This window comes from Telmatherina bonti, assembly GCF_933228915.1.
Source record: "Telmatherina bonti genome assembly, chromosome: 20".
Classification (NCBI taxonomy): domain Eukaryota; kingdom Metazoa; phylum Chordata; class Actinopteri; order Atheriniformes; family Telmatherinidae; genus Telmatherina; species Telmatherina bonti.
In genome coordinates this window covers 28,227,447-28,251,070 of record NC_136618.1, presented here as the reverse complement: position 1 = coordinate 28,251,070, position 23,624 = coordinate 28,227,447, and the positions used below count along the sequence as shown (strand labels likewise).

Genomic DNA, 23,624 nt, shown 5'->3' with positions numbered 1-23,624 from the left:
TATAATACAGCTATTTGTGTCTGATGTGAAGTAAGAATGAAGGAACTTTCTTTAGTATTTCTGCTCCTACGATTTGTTATTAATAAATACAGCAACAGTATTGAAGTGGCATTTTAAAACAGAATTTAGGAGTTTTTATAAACAGAATTGATTGATTTCTAAAGGTAATATACAACAGATTTTGGTCAAGTCTTTGCCACGCTAGATATAGTTCGGTTATAGATGTACGACTGAAATAAAAGGCTTCAGATCACATTTGTATCCAGAATTATCCTGTTGTTTCCTTTTCCAGCATCCTCATCAGACACCCTGCAGCTGTGCAGAGGACCACAATACTGCACTGTGCAACCGAACAACTTTTCTTTAGATTCAGTTTCTAAGCAGATATTTTGAAAAGTAATAAATCTCATGGCTTTGTGAAGGTGTCTTTAAAGATTTTATTTAGATAGTAGCCATTTTTTTGTTGTTGTAACGTTTTCTCCTCTTTGTCAGTCCAGTACTTGTATTTGACCGTTTTCAGGAGAATGTGTTGTTTTAACCACACAACACTTTGTTGACTTATGAATTATTTTAAACATTAAAAGAAGGCTCTATACTCGAGACGTAACCAGCATTGTGTCGACAGCTTGTCAAGGAACAAGTTTTAAATGGATTTTTACAAGCTTATTTTTTGTGAACCGTGCGTCACAGGGATCGTTTGCTCCTATTTCTTTAGTTACATCTATGAAAAATGCTTCACAACAGTTTCACAGACAAGGAAGCTGTGCGGTGTCTCCAAAATATCCTCAGCAGGCAAACTATATTTAACACAAACGCTTTTTAGAAAAATAGGAATAAATTCAGCAAAGACACAAAACCTGAGAGATGCATTCCAGCTGATCCATCTACTCTTCACTGAAGCCTCATCAGAAAAGCTCTCTGTGGCTGCTGGGTTGTCAAGAAGCAGCTCATGAGGAAGGGAAAAGTACACCGAATGACACAAGAACTGCATTTAAAACCAGCTAACATGTCTGATGGAGTGATGAATTCTCCACCAAGTCCCGACTCAGCATTGTTGAAGCGCCATGACATCATCTGGACAGAGAACAGAAGGAAAGGATGAGATCATCCAAAGAGCTTTGAAACTTCCTTCAAGAGCTGAAGTGTTTGTGTTCTGCATGTTAACATAAATGGCTGCACTTTTTTATGGCAGTTTCTAAAAGAGATGAGGAGCAAGACTTGCAGTAACATTTTCGCCATTTTGGTTAAGAGTAAATGAAGTTTGTTTTCCAACTTTTGTTTAATATTAATGAGATTCACACTAAACATGTACTAAACATCCATATAGGAAAAGGTACAGACTGCTGGTGAGGGAGGAGTGTGTGTGTCCTGTTCTTATTGGAAAACCTGCTTCCTCTGCATGCTGCTTACAGTTGACGGCTGTGTGTGTTGTCTGCAGACGATGTGACCCTTAAAAAAAATGAAAAAGGAGCCATAGTCCGTCACAGTCTTTGTGCTGTGCACTCATGATTTCCTGGTGTCTCATTTCTTCTTGTCTGCCTGGTTTTGATTTGTCCACATGCCAAATAGGTCATGTTTCTGCAGGCAGAATGGAAAACACGTTATTAGACTGATTGCTGATTCGAAGCATTTGTCAGCCAGGAACAAGTTTTACACAAAGTTTCTAGGAAGCCAAATCAGCTGATCCATGACATTCAGCAGCCATAATAAAACTTTGTCGAGGTTTATGAGCAGGGCATGTTTTTAAAATCAAAGAGCTTGCTACGTTAGCATTTTTCTTCTTTTTCAGATGCTTGGGGGAGGTTTCACGTTGCAACGTAGAGAGTTTTATCAGGACCAAACAAAATGGGATATCAGGTTGTGCCTGCTGGCTTTCCTCATGAGGAAGCAGAGAAACAACTGGTTAAAGTGGCAGGAATGGCTGGAACAAATGATAGAAATAACAAAAGAAAAAAGCAAAGACAAGAAAACAAAATGAAACAGTACAGAATAAAGTTAGAAAGTAAGAGGAAACCTTTTCCATCCCTGATACAATTTCCATGTAATGCCTGTGAATTTGAGGAAACAACCTCTAAGAAGCTGTTAACAAGTTATCAACAGCTCACATCCTGCAGGGAAAAAACCTGTACTAACAGATTACCAGATTATGTTCAGCGTTTTAAGGTGTATTCTTAAAAAAGCTTCATCTAAAAATGATATGTCATTAATTTTTCCTGTTTTCCTTTATATGTTTGCTAACATAATTACATGCTCTGTCTGTTTTTTTTTTTCAGTAAAGCAATCTCTTATCCAGAGTAATCCTGTTATCAAAAGGTGGATAACGGACAGTAAGCGCTGCAGCTGTTGCACCTTTATATAACCACATAGACCAGACAGCTAAAGCTGTGGATCATATGCCACCTCTTTCAATTATGCATGCTACCCAGTGTGAAATCTGATCATTAAGCCTCCTTTGTCCATCAATTTATTCACATAAAATCCTTGGCAATTACTATTATTTGCTGTTTTCTTTAGTTATTATTATTGTACAAAGCCTACCAGTTTCCATTACACCAACTACATAAGTTCGTATATTTTTTGCATTAAATGAAAAATATAATTTAATGTATTCAGTGGTTTGCAATAAAGCATTTGATGTGACCATCATGTTTATGTAAATTGCAGTTTTCTTCACTTGGTGAATATTTAACCAGACATGTGGTTAATAATTTATAATAAACAAGACCCACCTCCAAGTCAGATTGGTTGTTAAAGATATATGTTGTTCAGGAAACTGATGTTAACCTGTAATAATTGTTGACATTGACCTCCTCATATGAGATGGCACAGCATTTGCTTTGTGGACAGATTAGTATGTCTTCTAAACAGCAAGTTTACAACATGATACTTCCCATGCACTGCTGTTCTTATTATTTAACAATTTTATGGGGAAGTTTGATTCTGGAAGGGTGTTTTAATATTGAGGTCAGGTTACTGAGTTAGTGTTATTGTAGGGCATTTGTCTTCATCACCCATGGACATGACCCATATAACCATGTCGAGTTTGAAATTTGATCAGTATGAAATTTAAACAGCTAAAATGAGAAAAGTTCAGTAACATGAGCTAAGTTTATTTTATATTCAGTCTACTTGTACATTTCAACTACATAGTTCCTACATTTTACAAAGAGAAATTAGTTTTAATTTACTTGAAAAATTAATTTAATTAAGTGAAGTGGATTACTATAAGCAGCATACTCTGTTATTCATAAATACATCCAATAATTGTTAAGGGTACATGTAAATATTTTGTGAAATTAGGTTGCGTCACACAGGTGACATAATACTTATGATTCATACTTTAAGGCCTAATAAATCCCATAATCATTACAGTTATTGTGTCTCAGAATGTAGATATTAGACTACTGCTAGTGGTTTAATCATTCTGCTTGCTGTTTTAAATGTTTTTATTTAAAGAGAAATTTATGGTGCCTCCAATTAAAAAAAAAAAACTTTTTCACTCAACATAGTAGCTGGTTAGCCAGTCATTCTCATTTAAGTTTATGTTAGCTTGCTTTATTGAGCTAAGGAAACTAATTTTACTGCTAATTTAGTCAGAATGCGGATTTATTTATTATATGGTGATGCAAAATAGGATTTAAAAATACATTTCACAGAAATGTACATTTATTGTTGCCGTTAACTGTAAGTTAATGGCTTGTAGCTAATGGTACTTGCTAGCTAATGTCAAGTAATGTAATGTCAAACTACACCCAACAATGTCGGATGAGATCCACATTTCCTCCAGAATAGTGAACACACAGATTTGTGTATAATGTTTTAAACCTTTCAACTAGCTTCAAAATAGGTTGAGTATAAATCAAGAAGCTAGTAAGCTAACGTTAGCTTTACAATGTACCATATGAGCAAAGACATGTTTCTTATCTTAACTGGGTTTGTTTATGTATACCTTCCTTTTTTAATGGGGAAATTAAAAAACCAAACACAAAAATCTCAAGCTATAATTTTTTTGGTAAATTATATAACTGTCCTGTCCTAAAGAAATGCTGAAGTACATTGAGGTGCTACATTGTACATGATAGACACAAACTGCTATTTAGGCTCATGCTCACTATTTAATACCAAAGATTGATAGACAGCAATAATCTGACTTTTGGTTTAAAAAAAAAAAAAAAAAAAAAAATTCAAATTATTGGTATAATATAATCTGACCTATTTTAGTTTAAAAAGTTGATAAATTAAAAAGTTATCACCATGCAAAATGAAACCATGATGAGAGATCAAATCGTTTTATTCCTCTTATGTGAAAATATTCTATAATATGCATGCAAGTTATTAAAGATTAAGATAAACATTAGAGTGACATGGCTAACTAATTGAGTGCGGTTAAAATACAGAATCATATTACTGTAGTACACATTTGTCTGTTTAGGAGCTGAACTTCTAACAATCAGCTTTTGTCAGAACACAGGACAGCCGAGCAGTCGGGTTGGACTCTCAGGTTTCCTCTTCTCCCTCCTTTGCTCTGCTGGACCTCTAGTCATTCCTCAGACCGAGTGGCCATCTTCACAAGGCTTTCCTTGTCGAACCTGAAGAGCCTCCAGCCCTCTTCCTGGGACAGGTCCTCAGCACCGCGCCTCTTGTAGAACTGAACGGACGGTTCGTTGTTCTCTGCCACCACAAACATCATGCCGGTGCAGCGCGTCTTCATCGCCAGCTGGATGAGAAATCAGGAATTCAAAACAGATTAATATGTTTGTTTATTTACATTTCCCATAATCCAATGGAGCATGGCCATCAAAGAGATATTGGAGAAGTTCAGTTTCAGGCAGCTGATACTTACATCACTGAGGTGTCGCAGGATCTCCGAACCCATTCCTAGTCCTATAAACATTAAAGAGAAGAAAAAAAAAAAGTATTGTGTTATTTAGGAAGTTTCAGAAAACCAGAAAAAAAGACAAACAAAACCAGATGCTGTTTTTACCTCTGCACTTGTCCATCACATAGAACTCCTCCAGGTAAAGCTGTTTGCCAACCCAGGGGTCGTAAGTGAAGTAGTACATGGCAAAACCCACCACGCTCGGATCTGTAGAGAGGCAGGAGAGTGAAATCACGTTAACTTCATTTGTAAAGTTGTATACCATCTAACAACCCACAACTAATCATGTCTAAATATAAAATTATATGCAAATAGTATTCTGGAAATAGTATTTTGTGCACTCGGCATACATGTATGCGTTTGTTCCTAGACGTAAATATTTAAACTCCATGCAAGGGTCAGGTATGTGACCCTTGCATGGTAGGGAACATATGTGCACATGAACTGTTTTTTTCCATTGCCAACCCACTTCTTCCTGCTGTGAAGCAGTCACATGGAAACTTCCCTCCAGGCTTCAAAACATTTTTTCCTTAATCTCTGCCTCACACAGCATGGGCTGTAATTACTGGGAGTGTTGCTGTTTGTGGCTCTTGAAGCTGAAACTGTAACCTTACATTATATCTTATAAAAGAATCTACACCTCCAGCTCAACCTCAGACTTAAACAAAATCTCTACAGCCAGCTGCACTTATGATAAAATAAAAACAGGAAGTGCACCCTGTGACGCATGTAGACAGTACTTCTCTGCAGGTGGTGACAAACCTGTTTCCCATTGACAAGCCTCTGTATGAATACATTTTTTATATGAGAAAGTAAAATGTTTCATACCGTCACTGCTGGTCTCTCCTTGGATTTCAGCAATGATGCAATGGTAAAATGGGGTGTCACCAAATCCATCCTCAAGGAGATCTACAACAAAGTACGTTTATGATTAAAATACAGTCTGTTGTGTTAACATGCAAATGGAGGAGATATAAACATACCTTTTTCAGTCAGTCTGACCTGGTGCTCCATGTCTTCATATTTCGCAAGTTCCTGGAAGACAATAGCACATTTTGAGTGGAAAAGATCCTTACAATCTTAAAATCACATTAAATAATGGAGCAATTTTAAAAGAAAAATGTACTTTTTAAGGTTTGTGACTACAAAAATACTCAGCATAAACATTCGCACATAGTGATGTTAACTACAGTTTATTAGGTACAACTCCTTCACTGACCTCTTTATTGCAAATAACATATTCCTCGCTGGTGGAATTATGGTTAATTATTAATAATAATAACTTTTCAATTATTAAATCAAGAGATTACCCCAGGATTTGTTTGTTTTTGTCATGCTGGAGAAAATGACTGTTTGCTGTCTTTCTAATCACAAAGAGCGGTATAACGACTGAGTCATTGCTTGCAAATGTTGTTTACATTCCTCTCTTCAAAGGTAAATAGGAACTGATATTTACTCCACACTGGCCTACTTCTATACGCTACAAGTTGTTGCTTTATTCGCTAAACCAGTTGCTACTAACTCTTAAATATGTCTCTTTCTTATCAATTTAATCTTGTCCAGATACTTTTAGAAACTTGTAATCGACTTAGTTTTTCTATGGGAAAAGTTAACCATGCATAAGTTGTGGACACAGGTGTGTTGTTAGGTCAAATGTGTTATTTATGTCAGGTCAGTAGTTATACAACAGGAATTAAACTACATCAGGGTCAGCCTTGATAAGAACATAAGCTCGACGGCAGGCCGACCATATTAGGAGAAGTGGAAGCCAATGCGGTCATGAGCAGTCTGCCGGTAAACAAAGGCCGCCAGCTGACTTCATACCCGGACTTCCCCCGGAAACTCTGCGTACCTCTAATTTGTCACCAAGTTTTGCGCTAAATCTTTAACACTAATAAATAATAAGTAATCGTGTTTCCAAAAAAAAAAAAAAAAAAGATATACACATATAAACGTATGTAGTCTATTTTCTGTTGTTACAAGTGTAAGCTTACCTTCACCAATCGTAATATATCGGGGACGTCCTTGGGTTCAGCCTTTCGTAATTTAAACTCCATTTTCTTCTTTTACTCTTTTTTCCTTTCGTGAGAAGTCCTCTGTATGTGAACTGGAAGATCAGATGTTTCTTCATTCAGAGTGGCTTTTCCCCCACAGTAAGCCTCTGGTCAGGACGCGTTTGTCTAGACAAGAACATTCAGCAATTCTTGCCCTCGGCTGGGTCGCTGCCTTCAACTGCCCTGCTTTGTTTATACCGTTGGTTATATATCCGGCTCGTGCTCGAACGCCATTGGCTAGTTTCGCAGCGCTAAGGTTTCTGACCAATCAGCTACACGAACCGGCTCTTGTTAATCCTATCAATATGCAAGAAGAAATCACGTGATTAGTTTGTTGATGGTAAATAAAATAAAATAGATTTTATTTAAAAACAACATACATAATAAAATAAAAGAGTAGAAAGTAAACGGTTTGATAAAATATTGGCATTTTAATGATTCACGTTATCTTCCAAAATAAGAAATACATAAACTAAAAATAAAGTTAGTGTACGACTTGTAATATATATATATATATATATATATATATATATATATATATATATATATATATATATATATATATATATATATATATATATATATTTTTTTTTTTTTTTTTTTTTTTTTTTTAAGGTAACAAGATTAATCTGACTACTCTGAGAGAATTATACAGTAACTACTACTCATTATGTAGCTACACAAGTAGAATCTTCCATTGCTCACACAAACCATAGCATAGTGGGGTTGGGCTGTGACTGTATACCGCTCTCTAATGATGAAACAATGCTTCCCTGTACACAGAAAGGTAAGAGATGATAATGCTTCCAGTGTGAAACAGGACATCCACACTGAAAGTGGTTCAAAATAAGCACAATTCGAGCCGTCAGGCTGTTTCCACTCACATAACTTTAAGATGTTTATGCCATCATACATATCTGAAGTCTACTACTTCTTCTTTTCCTATATAAGTACTTCCTGCTTTTTCTTCACTGTTTGCAATTCACTTTTCAGAAGTTGTTGGGACCTTTTTTTGTCCACATATTGTATCTTTTTCTTGTATTGTATATCTTGATTTATTTCATGCTGACTTTGACAGTCTAAATTTTTATCAAACGGTTAATAGAAAGTGTTTTTGGAAGTGTTTGTCTCCACTTATTTGCATGTTTCCTGTAAATTTAGTCACTAGAGGGTTTGTCTTCTGAGAAAGTCAGTTCGTCCAGTTTTGTTGGTTTGATGGCCCACTAATTTGCATAAACTGAGCTGAAACTCAAATTTTCCGAATGCTCACAATTTTATGTTTCTATAGATTTCATGGCATTTCAAACTTGATTGAATAAAATATAACAACAAAAATTTTTGGTTAATTGGATATATACAACTGTAACAAGGTACAAGTCAGATCTGAATCTGAAAGAGAATAACCTTATTTCATCTTTCTACTAAGTTTTGTTAGATTGAATGAGCAAAAGGTGAGACTTATGTTGTTAAGACACTTAGTAAATAAGAAAAAAAAAAACTACATTTTTTTTACTTACAAACTAAACTAAACACACAAATAATCCCCTTTCAGAGGGAGGATCCACACTTTGTTGTATGGTTTAAGGCATGTAATTTCTGGGGATTTTAGCTGTTGTTTAATGGGATTAATTGGTGTGTTGCAGCAGGGACACACTGAAAATCTGAAAGTGCCTGAAAGGCTGAACTAAGGGTTTTTAAACAAAAACCACACACACTTTTTAAAAAATAATTTTTTTTATCATTGATCGTGTCAGTATGGTGGTGTAACAAACATAAGAACATTAAACAAACATATAATGGAAACATTTTACTATAGCCAGGGGTTGTACATAAAACAGGAAAATTACAAGTATTTGGAAGCATATATTTATAAAAATATATTGAATTTAGAGCAGATAGACATCGTTCTCAAAGCTCTGTTATTGGAGGAAGAAGATATAGTGTCAATATATAGTTTTATCTCTTTGGTGAAGCAAATATATGAGGGTATAGTTTTAGTAACTTTACATTTATAGGTGTAAAACATGGCTAACAACAGGATAAGATTGCATAAAAAGAATTGGTCAACAAGTTCATTCTTATACATTGTAAGACCAAATAACACATATTTATAATATAGTTCAAAATTGTTATACATATTGTCCACAACAAAGCGGCAAATGCCTTGGCACAGAGATCTGGTGTGTTCACAGTTCCAAAATAGGTGAAAAATAATTTCTGGGTGAGTGTTACAGAAGGTGCAGGAAATATCAATATCCTTTTTTATAATATACAAAAAAATTATTTTACTGGGTAACAACAATAAATAATTTTAAAGGAAACTTCTCTTACTCTATTGGTTGACAAAAATTTGTTAGGAAAGAGTCCATGTTTTGTTCCAGCTCGCTCCTGTAACCAACCTGGACCAAGCTGATATGGAACATATATGCACTCAGCCTGCAACAAGCTACAAATATATTTATTATTTTTGGAAGAACCAGACTGAAAGCATGTTCTGAAAGCTTAAAAGCCACCCAAACTTTTTTTCCCCTCAAAGCTTTATTGAGAATGATCAATACAAGAATACATCCACAAGAACGTAGCGATACATATAGTGAGAACAGCAAACTGAGAGAATAAGAAAACATACATATTTATTTAAAAAATAATAATACACAAAAAACATCACAAAAAGAAAGAAAGAAAAACACAAGATTGTTCTTATTATAATTGATATACTTTTGTTACTATTCATTATTTTTCTTATTCAAACAAATACCTTAAACTCAGAGCAAATTTTGACTGTTTTAACAGCCTTACTGTTTTGCATTGGAATGATAGTTGGGACATACTGCTCTAGTTCAGTCTCTGGCACCAAAAAAAGTGGAGTTTTTCTCGTAAACTTGCATTTATGAATGTGATGTTTGGCCATGAATAAAATTAGATTTACAAGAAAAAGTGCATCATTGTTAATCATACTGGGTCTAAAGAAACCCAAGTATAACATCTTTGTAGTACAAGGAGAAATCGGGGAGAATATTAGCAATAATAAATGAATAAACTTCTTTCCAGGTATTATATGTGAACTGACAGGATCAAAACAAATGTTAAACGGTCTCAGAATGTAGTTCACAAAAAGAGCATCTCACATCCACATTAATATTAAACTTATTTATACGTACATTTGTGAGTTAAAATCTGCGGAGTAACTTAAATGAGACTTCTTTCACTTTGTTTGTTAATAAAAACCTCTGGGGTAGGGACCAGACTTTTTTCAGCCGCCCAAACTAGACTGTATACGTAGAAGAGCGTCTTGCGTCATCAGTTAATGGGCGGGGTCACGTAGCAATACGGAAGCTGCCCATTTGGTCTTGACGTGCCTGCTAGTGATCCTTACTGTCACCTTACTCTTTCCCGAAGAGAAAAACCGGGGTTTTTCCTGCTCTTTGCACGGCCCAACCGCTTTTTTGTGGACACCCTGAAATTTGACTCCATCACCGGAGATATCACGATGCTCTCACCGAGGTCAGTGTTGTGAAGATCCTTCTGCCCTCCATAGCAACAGCATTGTGTTGACAAGGATGCTAAATAACATTAGAAGTCCACAGCAACTTTTAAGACACGTGTAAGAGAGATTTAACCCTATATGTTCTTTTATATGTTATTTAGTTGAAGATGTCAAGTCAAACTGGGAGTTGCAGGGTCGGGTGTGACTGTATACACAGAGGGTGTGCCATGTTCATACCAGACTCTGAAACAATGAAACATCAGTATTGTACCACATAGTGTTTTTAAAGAATAAAGTCCAGGGTATTCTACCCTAACTATTTCTGAAATTGGTTGTTTAAACTTTTAAACATGCTTTACAATGAATTATATGTTTTAGTGTTGGAATTAACTTTTACTATTCAAACTAAGTAGTATGACTGTAACTACTTTTTGTTCAATTGGTAAACACGCAGAACATTATATAGCTGTAAGAATCACCTAGGTGGCTGCTGATTTACAAGCACGAGGTAGGGGTATGAAAAAATGGTATGAGGATACATTATTTACACACTCTGCAATAACAAGTATTTGTATTTTATCTGTATTTAAAAGACCACAACACTTCCATATGAAATAAAGTGTTGGAAACTTCTTTTTCTAGAAAATTTACAGTGCTATGGAAAGATATTGAGCCTCCTATAAGTTCTTTAAACTTTCTTCAAACCAGTCATACTGTCTTGTTATCTTGGAAAGTGGTCTCAAGTAATACTTCTCTTTCTGGAAGTCTTCCAAAGTTTCCCTTTGGACATTTTTCACTCATTTTTATTTCAGTTCTTGTGCTGCAGACAGATTAACTTAACAGATCAGGGGTGTCCAGCTCCGGTCCTCAAAGGTCACAATCCTGCAGGTTTTCCATGTTTCCTTGCTCACGATGACTCAAATGAATGAGTCATTGTGCAGAAGTTCACATTAGATCCATGTAGTTCGAGTCGAAGCAGGAATACATCGATAACCTGCAGGACCAACTTTTGACACCTCTGGATTAGATCTTTAGGTATTTTGTTACAAGTAACTAGTCAAAAGACGTGTCATTTGTTCTCACTGCCATAAGAAAAGACAACACAGACAAACAAGCAATATATTTTGCACCAACAACTGTATTCTCAAAGCGCTAATAACTAAAACAAACCTGCACATCAAAGCCTGGTGTGCAGTGTGTCTTTAAAACATTTGAGTGAAAAACATCCATGGAGGACCTGACCCAGGACCTAAAAGATGCATCTGGACAAGACCTGGACTGAATATTAGTGGCAACTACTTTATGCTGGCGGTAATCATAGTGAGTCTGTACAGTGTTTGTCTTAGAGAAGAGCAGCTGGGCTGCAGGATTTTATAATATCAGATGTCCATTTATAATTTGAAAAGATTAAGATGATCTGTGCTGCATGTGAGTGTTTGCACTTTTTGTTGCCTGCAGGTTGTTGTCGCTCCGTTCGGCTTCTTTTGCCATGAGCAGATCCCTCTGCGCAGGCGTGACGTCAAAACACGGCAAGGCGCCTGACATGATTCAGGGTAAGAAAGCAAACTCATTCTGGTGTCCCTCATTTCTTCATGTATTTATATTCTTCATATATTTCCAAGAAAAAAATGTGCAGTGATTTATTAAAGTAAGACAACATAAATAAAAAATATGATATATTAGGCAAAAACTGAATTTATAAGAATCAGTTGAAACTTAAAATGAGCCACGTTATTCACACAGTCTGAACCATCTGCTGAACCATCTACATATAGACAAACAGAAACATAGCTGCTGAGTCCATGTCAGTATACAGATATTGTTTCTTTGAAACTCTTAAGCATCGTACTAGAAAAAGTAATATTTAGGAAAAGATGTACAATCAGTTTAATATGCATAGATTTAATGTACATGTTAACATATCCATCCTTATTGTGCATTTAATCTTATGTCACATATGTTAATTTGATGATTAATTGCATAACTTTGATCATCAACCATGCTGTTTGTTTTAAACTCGTTTTATAAATAAATCAGATTTGGATCGATTCTCCCTGATTAATCTGTCTGATTAATCTGCACACACACCGCTGTGTTTCATAGCTGTCTGTTTTTCAACTGACTGTGGTAAAACAGTCAGTTGTCAGAAGATCAATCAATATCTTTTTTTGTTGTTACGCTTTAATTTTTTCAAAATAAATTGTTTTCCTTTAATGAGAAAAGTTGGGTTGAAGGAAACACAACATTTAAGCTTCGTGTCAGAACCCTGTTTTATTAGATGATACAGAAACATTGGCTCATTATAATCAATATCTGGAACATTCTTCCAGATGTCTTTGTTTGTTTGATGGTTTCGTCTCCGCAGACGTTTATTGTGTGTCATGTGTGTAGCTGGTTGCCATGGCTCCTGAGTTTTCCGTGTCTTCATTATTGAGTATAATTATTGCAGCTGCACCCTCCCAGAGACGTTTGTTTGGAGAGTTTTGCTGCTTGTTTTGGTGTGGGGCTGTTACCTGCATGGAGTTGTGGGGATCGCAGCACAATGCCATGGTTGCTTACTTCAGAAATCAGCAGATTGGCATACAGTTGTGTATTCATATATGTGTATGCATATGTATTCATCCCCTTTCATTAAAGAAAAGCTGAATTTACAACAGTCAGTCAAATAACTGGAGACTTTAAAAAGGAACAGTAAATAAAAATTAGCAAAAATATCATTTTGTAATATAAGACACTGTTTTTTCATTTAATTGAGTTGAAGAAAGTAAACAAACAAACAAACAAATTGGTCCTGGACAAATTAGAGCACTTTTCTGTTGAACAGTGGGACAAAATACCTGTCAACAGGTGCAGAAGTCTGACTGAGAGGAACAGAAAGCACCTGACTGGAGCGGAAACATTACAGGATTGTTCAACTAAATATTAGTTTATGGGTGATGTAATATGTAATAAATTATGTTATTTGTTTGCTTTTTAAAAAAAATATTTCTATTGAACCAGAACTAGAAAATAATGTGATGATTTTCATAAAATTTTAATTTATTATTACTTTAGTCAATTTCAGCTTTTTTTTTTTTTTTTTTTTTTACAGGCAGCTGTTTTTTTCCTTCTTTAAAGGTGGAGTATGTAAGATTTTCAATATTCCATCCATCCATCCATCTTCTGCCACTTATCCGGGGTCGGGTCGCGGGGGCAGCAGCCTAAGCAGGGAAGCCCAGACTTCCCTCTCCCCAGCCACATTTGCCAACTCTGCGGGGGGGATCCCGAGGCGTTCCCAGGCCAGCCGAGAGATGTAATCCCTCCAGCATGTCCTGGGTCTTCCCCGGGGTCTCCTCCCCGAGGGACGTGCCTGGAACACCTCACCAGGGAGGCGTCCAGGAGGCATCCTGACCAGATGCCCGAGCCACCTCAACTGGTTCCTCTCGATGCGAAGGAGCAGCGGCTCTACTCTGAGCCCCTCCCGGATGACTGAGCTCCTCACCCTATCTCTAAGGGAGAGCCCGGCCACCCTGCGGAGGAAACTCATTTCAGCCGCCTGTATACGAGATCTCGTTTTTTCGGTCACGACCCACAGCTCATGACCATAGGTGAGGGTAGGAACGTAGACCAACTGATAAATCGAGAGCTTCGCCTTCTGGCTCAGCTCCTTCTTCACCACGACAGACCGGCGCAGAGCCCGCATTACTGCAGACGCCGCACCGATCCGTCTGTCGATCTCACGCTCCATCCTTCCCTCACTCGTGAACAAGACCCCGAGATATTTAAACTCCTCCACTTGAGGCAGGACCTGACTCCCGACCCGGAGAGGGCAATCCACCCTATTCCGGCTGAGGACCATGGTCTCAGATTTTGAGGTGCTGATTCTCATCCCAGCCGCTTCACACTCGGCCGCGAATCGCTCAAGCGAGAGCTGGAGATCACAACCAGATGAAGCCAACAGGACCATGTCATCTGCAAAAAGCAGGGACCCAATCCTGAGGCCACCAAGTCGGATCCCCTCAACTCCTCGGCTGCGCCTAGAAATTCTGTCCATACAAGTTATGAACAGAATCGGTGATAAAGGGCAGCCTTGGCGGAGTCCAACCCTCACCGGAAATGAATCCGACTTACTACCGGCAATGCGGACCAAGCTCTGACACCTGTCGTACAGGGACCGGACAGCTCGTACAAGGGGGTCCGGTACCCCATACTCCCGGAGTACCCCCCACAGGAGCCCCCGGGGGACACGGTCGAATGCCTTCTCCAGGTCCACAAAGCACATGTAGACTGGTTGGGCAAACTCCCATGCCCCTTCCAGGACCCCAAAGAGGGTATAGAGCTGGTCCACTGTTCCGCGACCAGGACGAAAACCACACTGCTCCTCCTCAATCCGGGATTCGACTATCCGGCGGACCCTCCTCTCCAGGACCCCTGAATAGACCTTACCAGGGAGGCTGAGGAGTGTGATTCCCCTGTAATTGGAACACACCCTCCGGTCCCCCTTCTTAAAAAGGGGGACCACCACCCCAGTCTGCCAATCCAGCGGTACTGCCCCCGATGTCCACGCGATGCTGCAGAGGCGTGTCAGCCAGGACAGCCCCATAGCATCCAGAGCCTTAAGGAACTCCGGGCGGATCTCATCCACCCCCGGGGCCTTGCCGCCAAGGAGCTTTTTGACCACCTCAGCGACTTCAGCCCCAGAGATAGGAGAGTCCACTCCTGAGTCCACCAGCTCTGCTCCCTCATGGGAAGACGTGTTGGTAGGATTGAGGAGGTCTTCGAAGTATTCCCTCCACCGACCCACAACGTCCCGAGTTGAGGTCAGCAGCACCCCATCTCCACTGTACACAGTATTGATGGAGCACTGCTTCCCCCCCCCTGAGCCGCCGGATGGTGGACCAGAATCTCCTCGAAGCCGTCCGGAAGTCTTTCTCCATGGCCTCGCCGAACTCCTCCCATGCCCGAGTTTTTGCCTCGGCAACGGCCGAAGCCGCATGCCGCTTAGCCCGTCGGTACCCATCAGCTGCCTCCAGAGTCCCACAGGCCAAGAAGGCCCGATAGGACTCCTTCTTCAGCTTGACGGCATCCCTCACTGCTGGTGTCCACCAACGAGTCCTGGGATTACCGCCACGACAGGCACCAACGACCTTGCAGCCACAGCTCCGGCTGGCCGCCTCAGCAATAGAGGCACGGAACACAGCCCATTCGGACTCAATGTCCCCCGCCTCACTCGGGACATGTTCGAAGCTCTGCTGAAGGTGGGAGTTGAAGCTCGCTCTGACAGGGGGCTCAGCCAGACGTTCCCAGCAGACCCTCACAACACGTTTGGGCCTGCCAGATCTGACTGGCTTCCTCCCCCACCATCTGAGCCAACTCACCACCAGGTGGTGATCAGTTGACAGCTCCGCCCCCCTCTTCACCTGAGTGTCCAAGGCATGTGGCCGCAGGTCCGACGATACGACTACAAAGTCGATCATTGAACTGCGGCCCAGGGAATCCTGATGCCAGGTGTACATATGGACACTCTTATGCTGGAACATGGTGTTCGTTATAGACAATCCATGACGAGCACAGAAGTCCAATAACAAAACACCATTTGGGTTCAGAGGAGGGGGACCATGCCTCCCAATCACTCCCCTCCAGGTCTCACTGTCATTGCCCACGTGAGCATTGAAGTCCCCCAGCAGAACAATGGAGTCCCCAGAAGGAGCACCCTCCAGCACTCCCTCCAAGGACCCCAGAAAGGGTGGGTACTCTGAACTGCTGTTCGGTGCATAAGCACAGACAACAGTTAGGACCCGTCCCCCCACCCGGAGGCGGAGGGAAACTACCCTTTCATCCACCGGGGTAAACCCCAACGTGCAGGCACCAAGCTGGGGGCTGATGAGAATGCCCACACCTGCTTGGCGCCTCCCACCATGAGCAACTCCAGAGTGGAAGAAAGTCCAGCCCCTTTCGAGGGTTCTGGTTCCAGAGCCCAAGCCATGCGTCGAGGTGAGTCCAACTATATCTAGCCGGAACCGCTCAACCTCGCGCACAAGCTCAGGCTCCTTCCCCACCAGAGAGGTGACGTTCCACGTCCCTAGAGCCAGCTTCTGCAGCCGGAGATCGGACCGCCAGGGTCCCTGCCCCTTGCTGCCGCCCAGCTCACATTGCACCCGATTTTCAATATTTTCTAAATAAATTAACTAAAAAAATAACTACAGTCATAATTAGATCCAGTCTGTCCGTATTTTATGTGTTATTAAATTACAAGTTTAATTAATGACAAAGACCCTTCTTATATGTTTGCCTACAAGTAAAAAAAAGTGCTTTTTGTCATTTGTCATTAATTAAACTTGTAAATTAATAACACATCAAATATGGACAGACTGGAACCTACATGTTCAAAAAACTATCTAATTGTGATTGTAGTTATTTTATTAGTTCATTTATTTTGAAAATAATGAAAATCTTACATACTCTACCTTTAATGAAACGGTATGAATAAATATGAGCACAACTGTAAAGCCAGTCGGCTTATTAACCAGATTCTAACTGAAACCTGGAGAGAAACATGTAAAGGATGCAGAAGTAGAATGAATAAGAGGAAGGGAAGCTAATATGTTGTGACTGCCTACGTTTATCTTTCAGCGAACTCAGCCAAGTCATTTTACGCTTCATCTTCCACTCTGTCATTCTGTAGCACTGACCATAAAAAACACTCCACCTTCACCACCTGAGATGTCCCACCAGTAAGAAGAGGATTTGTAAGGATCTTCCTTGTCTAAACAGAGTGTTTCCCCATCTCTGCAAAGAGCAGATTACAATCTGGGACACCTCTCCCTCTGTGATGCACCTCCAGTTAAAAAAGTCCTCCATGAGGACTGATGAGATGGTTCCAGAAGGTTCCTGTGGTCCTGCCTGGGTGGCAGACTTGCATGAAGTCTTTGAGCTGTAATGAGAAGAAGTTGATGAGCTTTTAAAATGTGTCACAAATCCCACGTTGACTTATTCATGAATGCCATTGTTTCAGCAAAGACTGTCTGCTTTTGCTCAAACAGCAAGTCGTGGATAACAAAGAGCATGAAAGTCATGAGAAAAGGGCCCTCCCAGCTGGCAGCGTTGAGAAGGTGTTACAATGCTGGGGGTGGGGGTGGTCAAGATAAAGATCAGGGAGGCAAAGTGGAAGAATATGCTGGAAACTGCATCAGAGCAACACAAGAGACAACAGAGTGGCATGAGGAGGAAACGATGTGTTCACTCAAGTGACCCCTCTAAACTCCTTACCTCTGCTCTTCGTACAGACTAACTTATGAAATAGGGATTAAAAAACTACATATTTTAAATATTACCTCCAGAAACCAATTCCAACTTTATTTATAAAGCGCTTTAAAACAACACAGCTGACCAAAGCGCTGTACACAATCCCAAGCTCAACAACACACAGAATATAACAGAATATAAAATAAAAACAATAAAAATATTAGTCACTGTAACACACAATATATATAAAGAAAAAAGAAACATGAAAAAGGAGTCAGCAACTCCAGCAGTATTAAAAGCCAGTGGAAAATAGTTAACAGATTTAAAAGCAGAAAGAGACGCCGCCTGTCTCGCGTGCAGCGGCAGTAAATGCCATAGTTTTAGACGACAACATTTTACTACTTAGTATATGGAGCTAAATCAGGGCCAATATGTTTGTTTTAATTTTAATTTGAAACAAATAATTGTATACAAAATAAAACTGTATACAAAATAAAACAAAGTGAATCAAATGTTTGTATCATATTTAATTCCAAAGGGGTTATATATTTCATTTTTGAAACATCTTGTTTCTAAAAATCAATTTTCAATATGATATTGTTTTGCAAATTTGAGATTTTATTCACTCGGTTTTAGAATCTAGCTATTCAAATTTAGATTTTTTTTCTGTCATTTTATCAAACCTCGTTCACAGTTTCAGATTTTTATTTCACTTTGCTCTTTTGATATTTAACTTTCAGATTCCTGTTTTTTAGTTTCAGACTTTTGACCCTGATGTGGCGTGTGGGCGGGGCTAACAGCAATACAGACACAACAACACAGACACAGCAACACAGACACAGCAATACAGACACAGCAATACAGACATGATAATACAGACACGACAACAGACACGACAACACAGACACAACAACACAGACACAACAACACAGACACAGCAATACAGACACGACAACACACACACAACAACACAGACACAAACAACCACTCACACTCGATTCCATAACAACTGCTTACAACACTAAAAGAAAAAGAGACAATTGCTCACAACTTTAAAAAAAATCTATATTTACAGCCTAAAAGTGTAGGTATACGTATTTAGAAGTTTTTTTCACATATACATTATGATGAATAATTATAAAAATATCTACAAATACCTTCAATGCCGAATGCGCTCCAAAAATATGAAGACGAATTAGATTTCTTTTTAGTTCTATCACACCTCAAGTCACATTTTATTTCACACACTGCTGAGGTAAAGCTGAAGGTGTTTGGAGCCTCATGGAGTTAAATGTTGTGAGACTGAAACGTGTTTTGTGGATCAGGACTCATCCTTATCCACTTGCCCACAAAGCTGTTTGGTTCTCCTGCTTTTCTCTCTACAAACAGCAACTTGTTAATTCCCAGAACACTTACAGGTTCACAATCAAGACAATTATCACCTGTACATAAACAATGTGACCCCCTCCCCCCAGACATTCAGACATTTGCATTGCCCCCCCCCCGCCCCACGTCTTCAGGTACCTTGAATAAAACCACAGCCCTATTTTTTTTTAAAATAGTTCAATTTGTGTGTATTTGACTCTATTCATATTGTGTGCATTAATGATTTTTATTTTTTATTTTTAAAACAGAAAAATGGTAAAAAAAATTAGTAAGCATTTGTCTTTTTCTAATAAAGTTATGAGAAATTGTCTGCGCACTGGGGCGAATATGCAAAGCCCTCAGAAAGGCTCCTGTTTAAACCCGTCTCCAGCTGAGGATCCAGCAGCTTTGTTGCTGTTGAGACTGTGTTGCTCATGAAATTAAATAAAATAAAGTATTTTTCTTTCATTTCATTTAATTTATAACTGTCAATGCACCACGGAGTCCACTACCTAATGTATTGTTCTCTTTTTATTTTAATTTTTGATTATTTCATGAAGTATTTCTGCATCTAAAATCTAAATGAATCCACTGTCGTCTGAATCCCCAGTCTGCATGTGTTAATCCTGTTCTTTTCTCCACAGGAAATCCACTTTTACACGTGTCAAATGGTGTGTTGGTAAACACAACAAATCCAACTCTCTGAAACTCACATAAATTCACTTCTGATTAGCTGTAATTGCATTCTAATATTTTCCTGCATGTTTTTGTCACTGTTATGTCCCTGAAACACACCTTCATCCTTTAACAGCTTCTCAGTCTTGTGGTCAGCTTGGATTTCATGCACAGCGACGTCTCCTCTGGCTGAGATAAAACTTTCCTCCTCCTGTGACTTCAGTATTGTTTTATACCGTCTCTGTTTAAGCTGCAGCAGCTGAAAGATGTTTAAAATGCTGCCAACATCAGGCGTTGAGCTTCCTGGAGGCTCCAGCAGCATCTGCTGATGAAGTCTCCTGAGAGAAAATTCACAGAGACTGTATGAAATGATGATCCTCTCTGATTTCCAGTTCTTCCACTGCTCTGCAACGCTCACATTCACAGATGTGTGGCCTGATCCTCTGGTCTGTGTGTTTCAGTGCGTAACAGGCTGAGAGAAATCGTAGGAGCTTCCACGAACTGGAGGTACTAATCTGTGTGTGTGTGTGTGTGTATGTCTGTCCTTGTTTTGTTTTGTTTCCTTGTCAAGGATGTTTGTGTGTATCTTCATGTCATGAAATGCTGTTATCAAGTTTGGCTATTCTGACTTTTTTTTTTTTTTTATATAAACTCATTGTTGTGACTTATTTGAAGTGTTAATGACCATTCTTAATTCATGGGTTAATTAATAGAGGTTTAAGTTAAATGTTTAACTGAAATAATTTGATGATTTTATAGTTAGAAAAAATGAATCTGTTCCAGAGCTTGGACATAGGTTAGTGCGCCCAGATTTGCTTATGAGAACTTCATTACCCACAAGGCATATGGGTCAGGAACGCTTTTGTTTCTATGGTTTCTTTTTGGCGCAAACAGGAAGTAGTGATGAATATAACAAGGTAAAGTGGAGTTGAAGATTTTCTCTGTACTCTGTAAGAGTTCACTAAACAAACGTTCAACCGCAAGCCAGAGTCTCGTCTCATCCTTTTTTTTTTTATGCAGTTCGCTTGCACTGCAATAAGACTCATCACTTTATACAAATCTTGTTTTTGAGCAAGTTCTCATAAAACTAGACAAGATTGCAGATGTAGTCCCCCTCCAGCGGTACTCTTTAATTTATAAATTTAATCATAATTCATGGCACTGCGTGCCCAAAGTCTTGCTATTGAAAACAGTAGTGACTGGTTATCAGTACATATGTATGAGAGCGCCAGCAGTGGTTTAAATCAGACTTTAAATAAAATTATATTAGTAGAAAAGGTTTTTCAGTCACTCAAATCAATCAATTAAAACTTTATTTATAAAGCACTTTCATATACCACAAGGTATCCAAAGTGCTGTACAGGGTAATAAAATAAATCAACATTAAAAGCTTGAATAAAAACAGTTAAATAGACAATATATGACAAAAAAAGGGGGCCTAGTAGTTCTGCTCTCTGGGGTGAAAAACCAGTTTAAAGAGAAGAGTTTTTAAAAAAGACAGTCGAAAGGATATTTCAAAGTATAATTTAATTTGCTGTCAATGTATTGTTTTTATACGCTAAAATAGAATTTATCTGCATTCATCATGAAGCTGAGAATTATACACTGCATGAAGTGTGTCTGACTTTTTTCATTTTCAATCCTCTTTGCTGCTATTGTGCTCTAAAGTCAGAGCCGAGTACATTTGAATGGAAACATACATGTGTTCTCCAGCAGCAGCTTAAAAACACACTGAAAGGCTGAGGAGCATGTATAGCTGGGCTGTTTGAGAGTTTTTACTGCTTTTCTATTCAGGATTTCTAGAACTGGTCTGAAAGTCGCTCGTGATGCAGTGGGGGTGATCCACTGTTAATAATAATAAAGTTGTCTCAAACTAGACAAGCATGCCATCCAGCTGTGCGTCTGACAGCGAGCTAACTGCTTCTGTTAATGACCAGAAAAGCCTGAACTCTTAGATTACAGAGAAACGTTGAGAATAAATATTTTTGTAAGTTGAAGCACAGCAGTCCAGATGTGGAAAAGGCTGGAATCAGATGTAGGTTTACTGGATTGAAAGGTCAAGTTGGTGGTCTCGTGTTGCGGTGCTCTCAGACGATAAGCGTCCCACGTCTGGATTCAGTTAGCAGATAAGAGTACTGTGAACAACCCACAGTTTCCGGGGTAACTCGGGTCAGTGGATGATCTGTTGATGGTGACGCAGACATAGATGTTTAATATCTACATTATGTTTGTGACTTCATATCCAAGCGATTTGGTTCACTTCTGAAAGTTTTCATCTGAAATCTCTTATTTAGTCAGTCACTGCGTCTCAGAGCAAAGAAAACACCCCGTTTTATGATTTTAAGACCTAGTTTTATTCACACAGTGAGTTATTTGACATGTTTACTGCCTTTCTGGGTTGCGTCCCCTCAGCGACCATCAGCAGGCCATGGCGGAGCGTGTGTCTCTGTCGTCCATGTTGGCCAAGTCTCAGCGTGACCTTCCGGTTAAGAGGATGAAGGACAGTTACCTGGAGGTTCACCTGCCGCTGGGCTCTGAGCCACAGCTCAGAGAGAAGTACCTGACGTACCACAACACTGTCAGGTAGGTGCAAGCTCTTACTAAACATCCATTTATTGATGAGCTATACCTGCTTCCTCCCAGCTGCCACTGGGTTAAAGATGGGGCGCAAATACTGTTTATTTGGAAAGTCAGACTGATCTAAAAAGTATGTTCATGTGACCTTCTCCTCATAGAAAGGCTCCAGCTGAGGTCTGAACCAGGAACTGTGTTAATAACAGAGACATCTGCAGCTGAGATTCCTCACTTTGTTTTAAAACAGCCCTAATCTAACAACTGTACCATAATTAATAGCTTGCATGGCTTCTGGCAGAAGTTTGCAATGCTGCATTTACATGAGCTTTTTTATGTCATTATGGTTTATACACAGTGCTTTGAGTGGGCCGGTATGCAGTACCGGCACTTTTAAATCTCTTTTTCATGCTGATGCTATTTTACTTTACAGCGTATAGTGCATACCGCGACTTTTACCGGCTTTCTTCAGCAATCAGTATACCCTCCTACGACTTAACCATTCATTACAGCTTATATTAGTTGATTTAAATTAAAAAAAAAAAAAAAAAAAAAAGTTGCCTCAAAAGAAATGTATTAAGACTGGTTTTTGATGCAGAACGTTTGCTGTAGCCCACATCGTCACACCACACGTCACGTTGTGCACTCGCTTCTGTGTTTACATTGAAGTGGACGTGATTTGAATGAGAGGAAAGGTGGAGATAAAAAAAAAAAACTATTGTGGCTGTAATGTTACAAACTGGAGCAGAGTTGAGTGATGACAGTAGTACTACTTAACAGTCATTTACTACACCAGACACTGAAGGTCAGATCCTGCAAACTAAGCGTACGGCTGGTCAGTATTTTGAGCTTTTAAAGATTATTTCTAGATTAAAGATAATATTGCTAATTGTTATGGACCAGGACCTGATGCTGGGAAAAACATATCTCACAGAGGAAAAGTGTAATAGTAATACACTGTTAAATTAGTCTGGTAATAAGCTAAATAAGTCTAAATGTAGAACTTTTTTGTTTTTAACCCTTTCATGCATAGTGGCCTGTAGTGGACGCCTATTTACAAGCTTTTTCTTGTATATTTTAATCATGAATGAGGAGGGTACTTTTGTGAATAAACACACTTCAGTGGATGTTAGTGAGTCATCCAATACGTTTCCACTCACTGGAGAATAAATATATATATGATACAACTGAACGTAATGTAATTACGCAACTTCGCCTTTGCAGTATTTATGAAAAGAAAATGATGCAGCTATATTTTATAGAAGATTTACATAATATAATTATGATGTATGTTATTATAACTATATAACTATTTTATAGAGTACATTAATATAAATCATGCAAAATTCTAAATATCACTAATTAACAA

At 38.9% G+C, this 23,624-nt stretch overlaps 2 protein-coding genes across 4 annotated transcripts in view; one reads left to right on the top strand and one right to left on the bottom strand.

The window, feature by feature from the left end:
- Positions 1 to 4,275: 4,275 nt before the first annotated feature.
- On the bottom strand, positions 4,276 to 7,098 carry LOC306770885 (diamine acetyltransferase 1-like). The gene is made up of 6 exons (XM_079259899.1): positions 6,874 to 7,098; positions 5,863 to 5,914; positions 5,708 to 5,788; positions 4,985 to 5,086; positions 4,844 to 4,884; positions 4,276 to 4,717 (listed from the first exon to the last, which is right to left on the bottom strand). The coding sequence occupies exons 1-6, from the start codon at positions 6,934 to 6,936 to the stop codon at positions 4,541 to 4,543; spliced, it is 516 nt and encodes a 171-aa protein (XP_079116025.1). The 5' UTR covers positions 6,937 to 7,098; the 3' UTR covers positions 4,276 to 4,540.
- A 3,222-nt stretch (positions 7,099 to 10,320) lies between these two features.
- Positions 10,321 to 23,624, top strand: part of acot9.1 (acyl-CoA thioesterase 9, tandem duplicate 1) — a 21,256-nt gene continuing 7,952 nt past the window's right edge. The window contains exons 1-4 of one of the 3 annotated variants that reach the window (XM_079260028.1): positions 10,321 to 10,437; positions 11,879 to 11,973; positions 20,146 to 20,191; positions 22,097 to 22,267. In XM_079260028.1, the coding sequence (XP_079116154.1) occupies positions 10,424 to 10,437; positions 11,879 to 11,973; positions 20,146 to 20,191; positions 22,097 to 22,267 (326 nt within the window). In that variant the 5' untranslated portion in view covers positions 10,321 to 10,423. Of the gene's footprint in view, positions 10,538 to 11,878; positions 11,974 to 19,658; positions 19,681 to 20,145; positions 20,192 to 22,096; positions 22,268 to 23,624 lie in introns of those variants that run through there. The other 2 variants (XM_079260027.1, XM_079260029.1) reach the window with 2 other exon arrangements.

Coding starts and splice junctions, on each gene's coding strand:
- LOC306770885 (XM_079259899.1), bottom strand. CDS start 6,936: ATGGAGTTTAAATTACGAAAGGCTGAACCCAAGGACGTCCCCGATATA. Junction 5,915..6,873: donor ATATATTACGATTGGTGAAG/GTAAGCTTACAC, acceptor ATTGTCTTCCAG/GAACTTGCGAAATATGAAGA. Junction 5,789..5,862: donor GGTCAGACTGACTGAAAAAG/GTATGTTTATAT, acceptor ACTTTGTTGTAG/ATCTCCTTGAGGATGGATTT.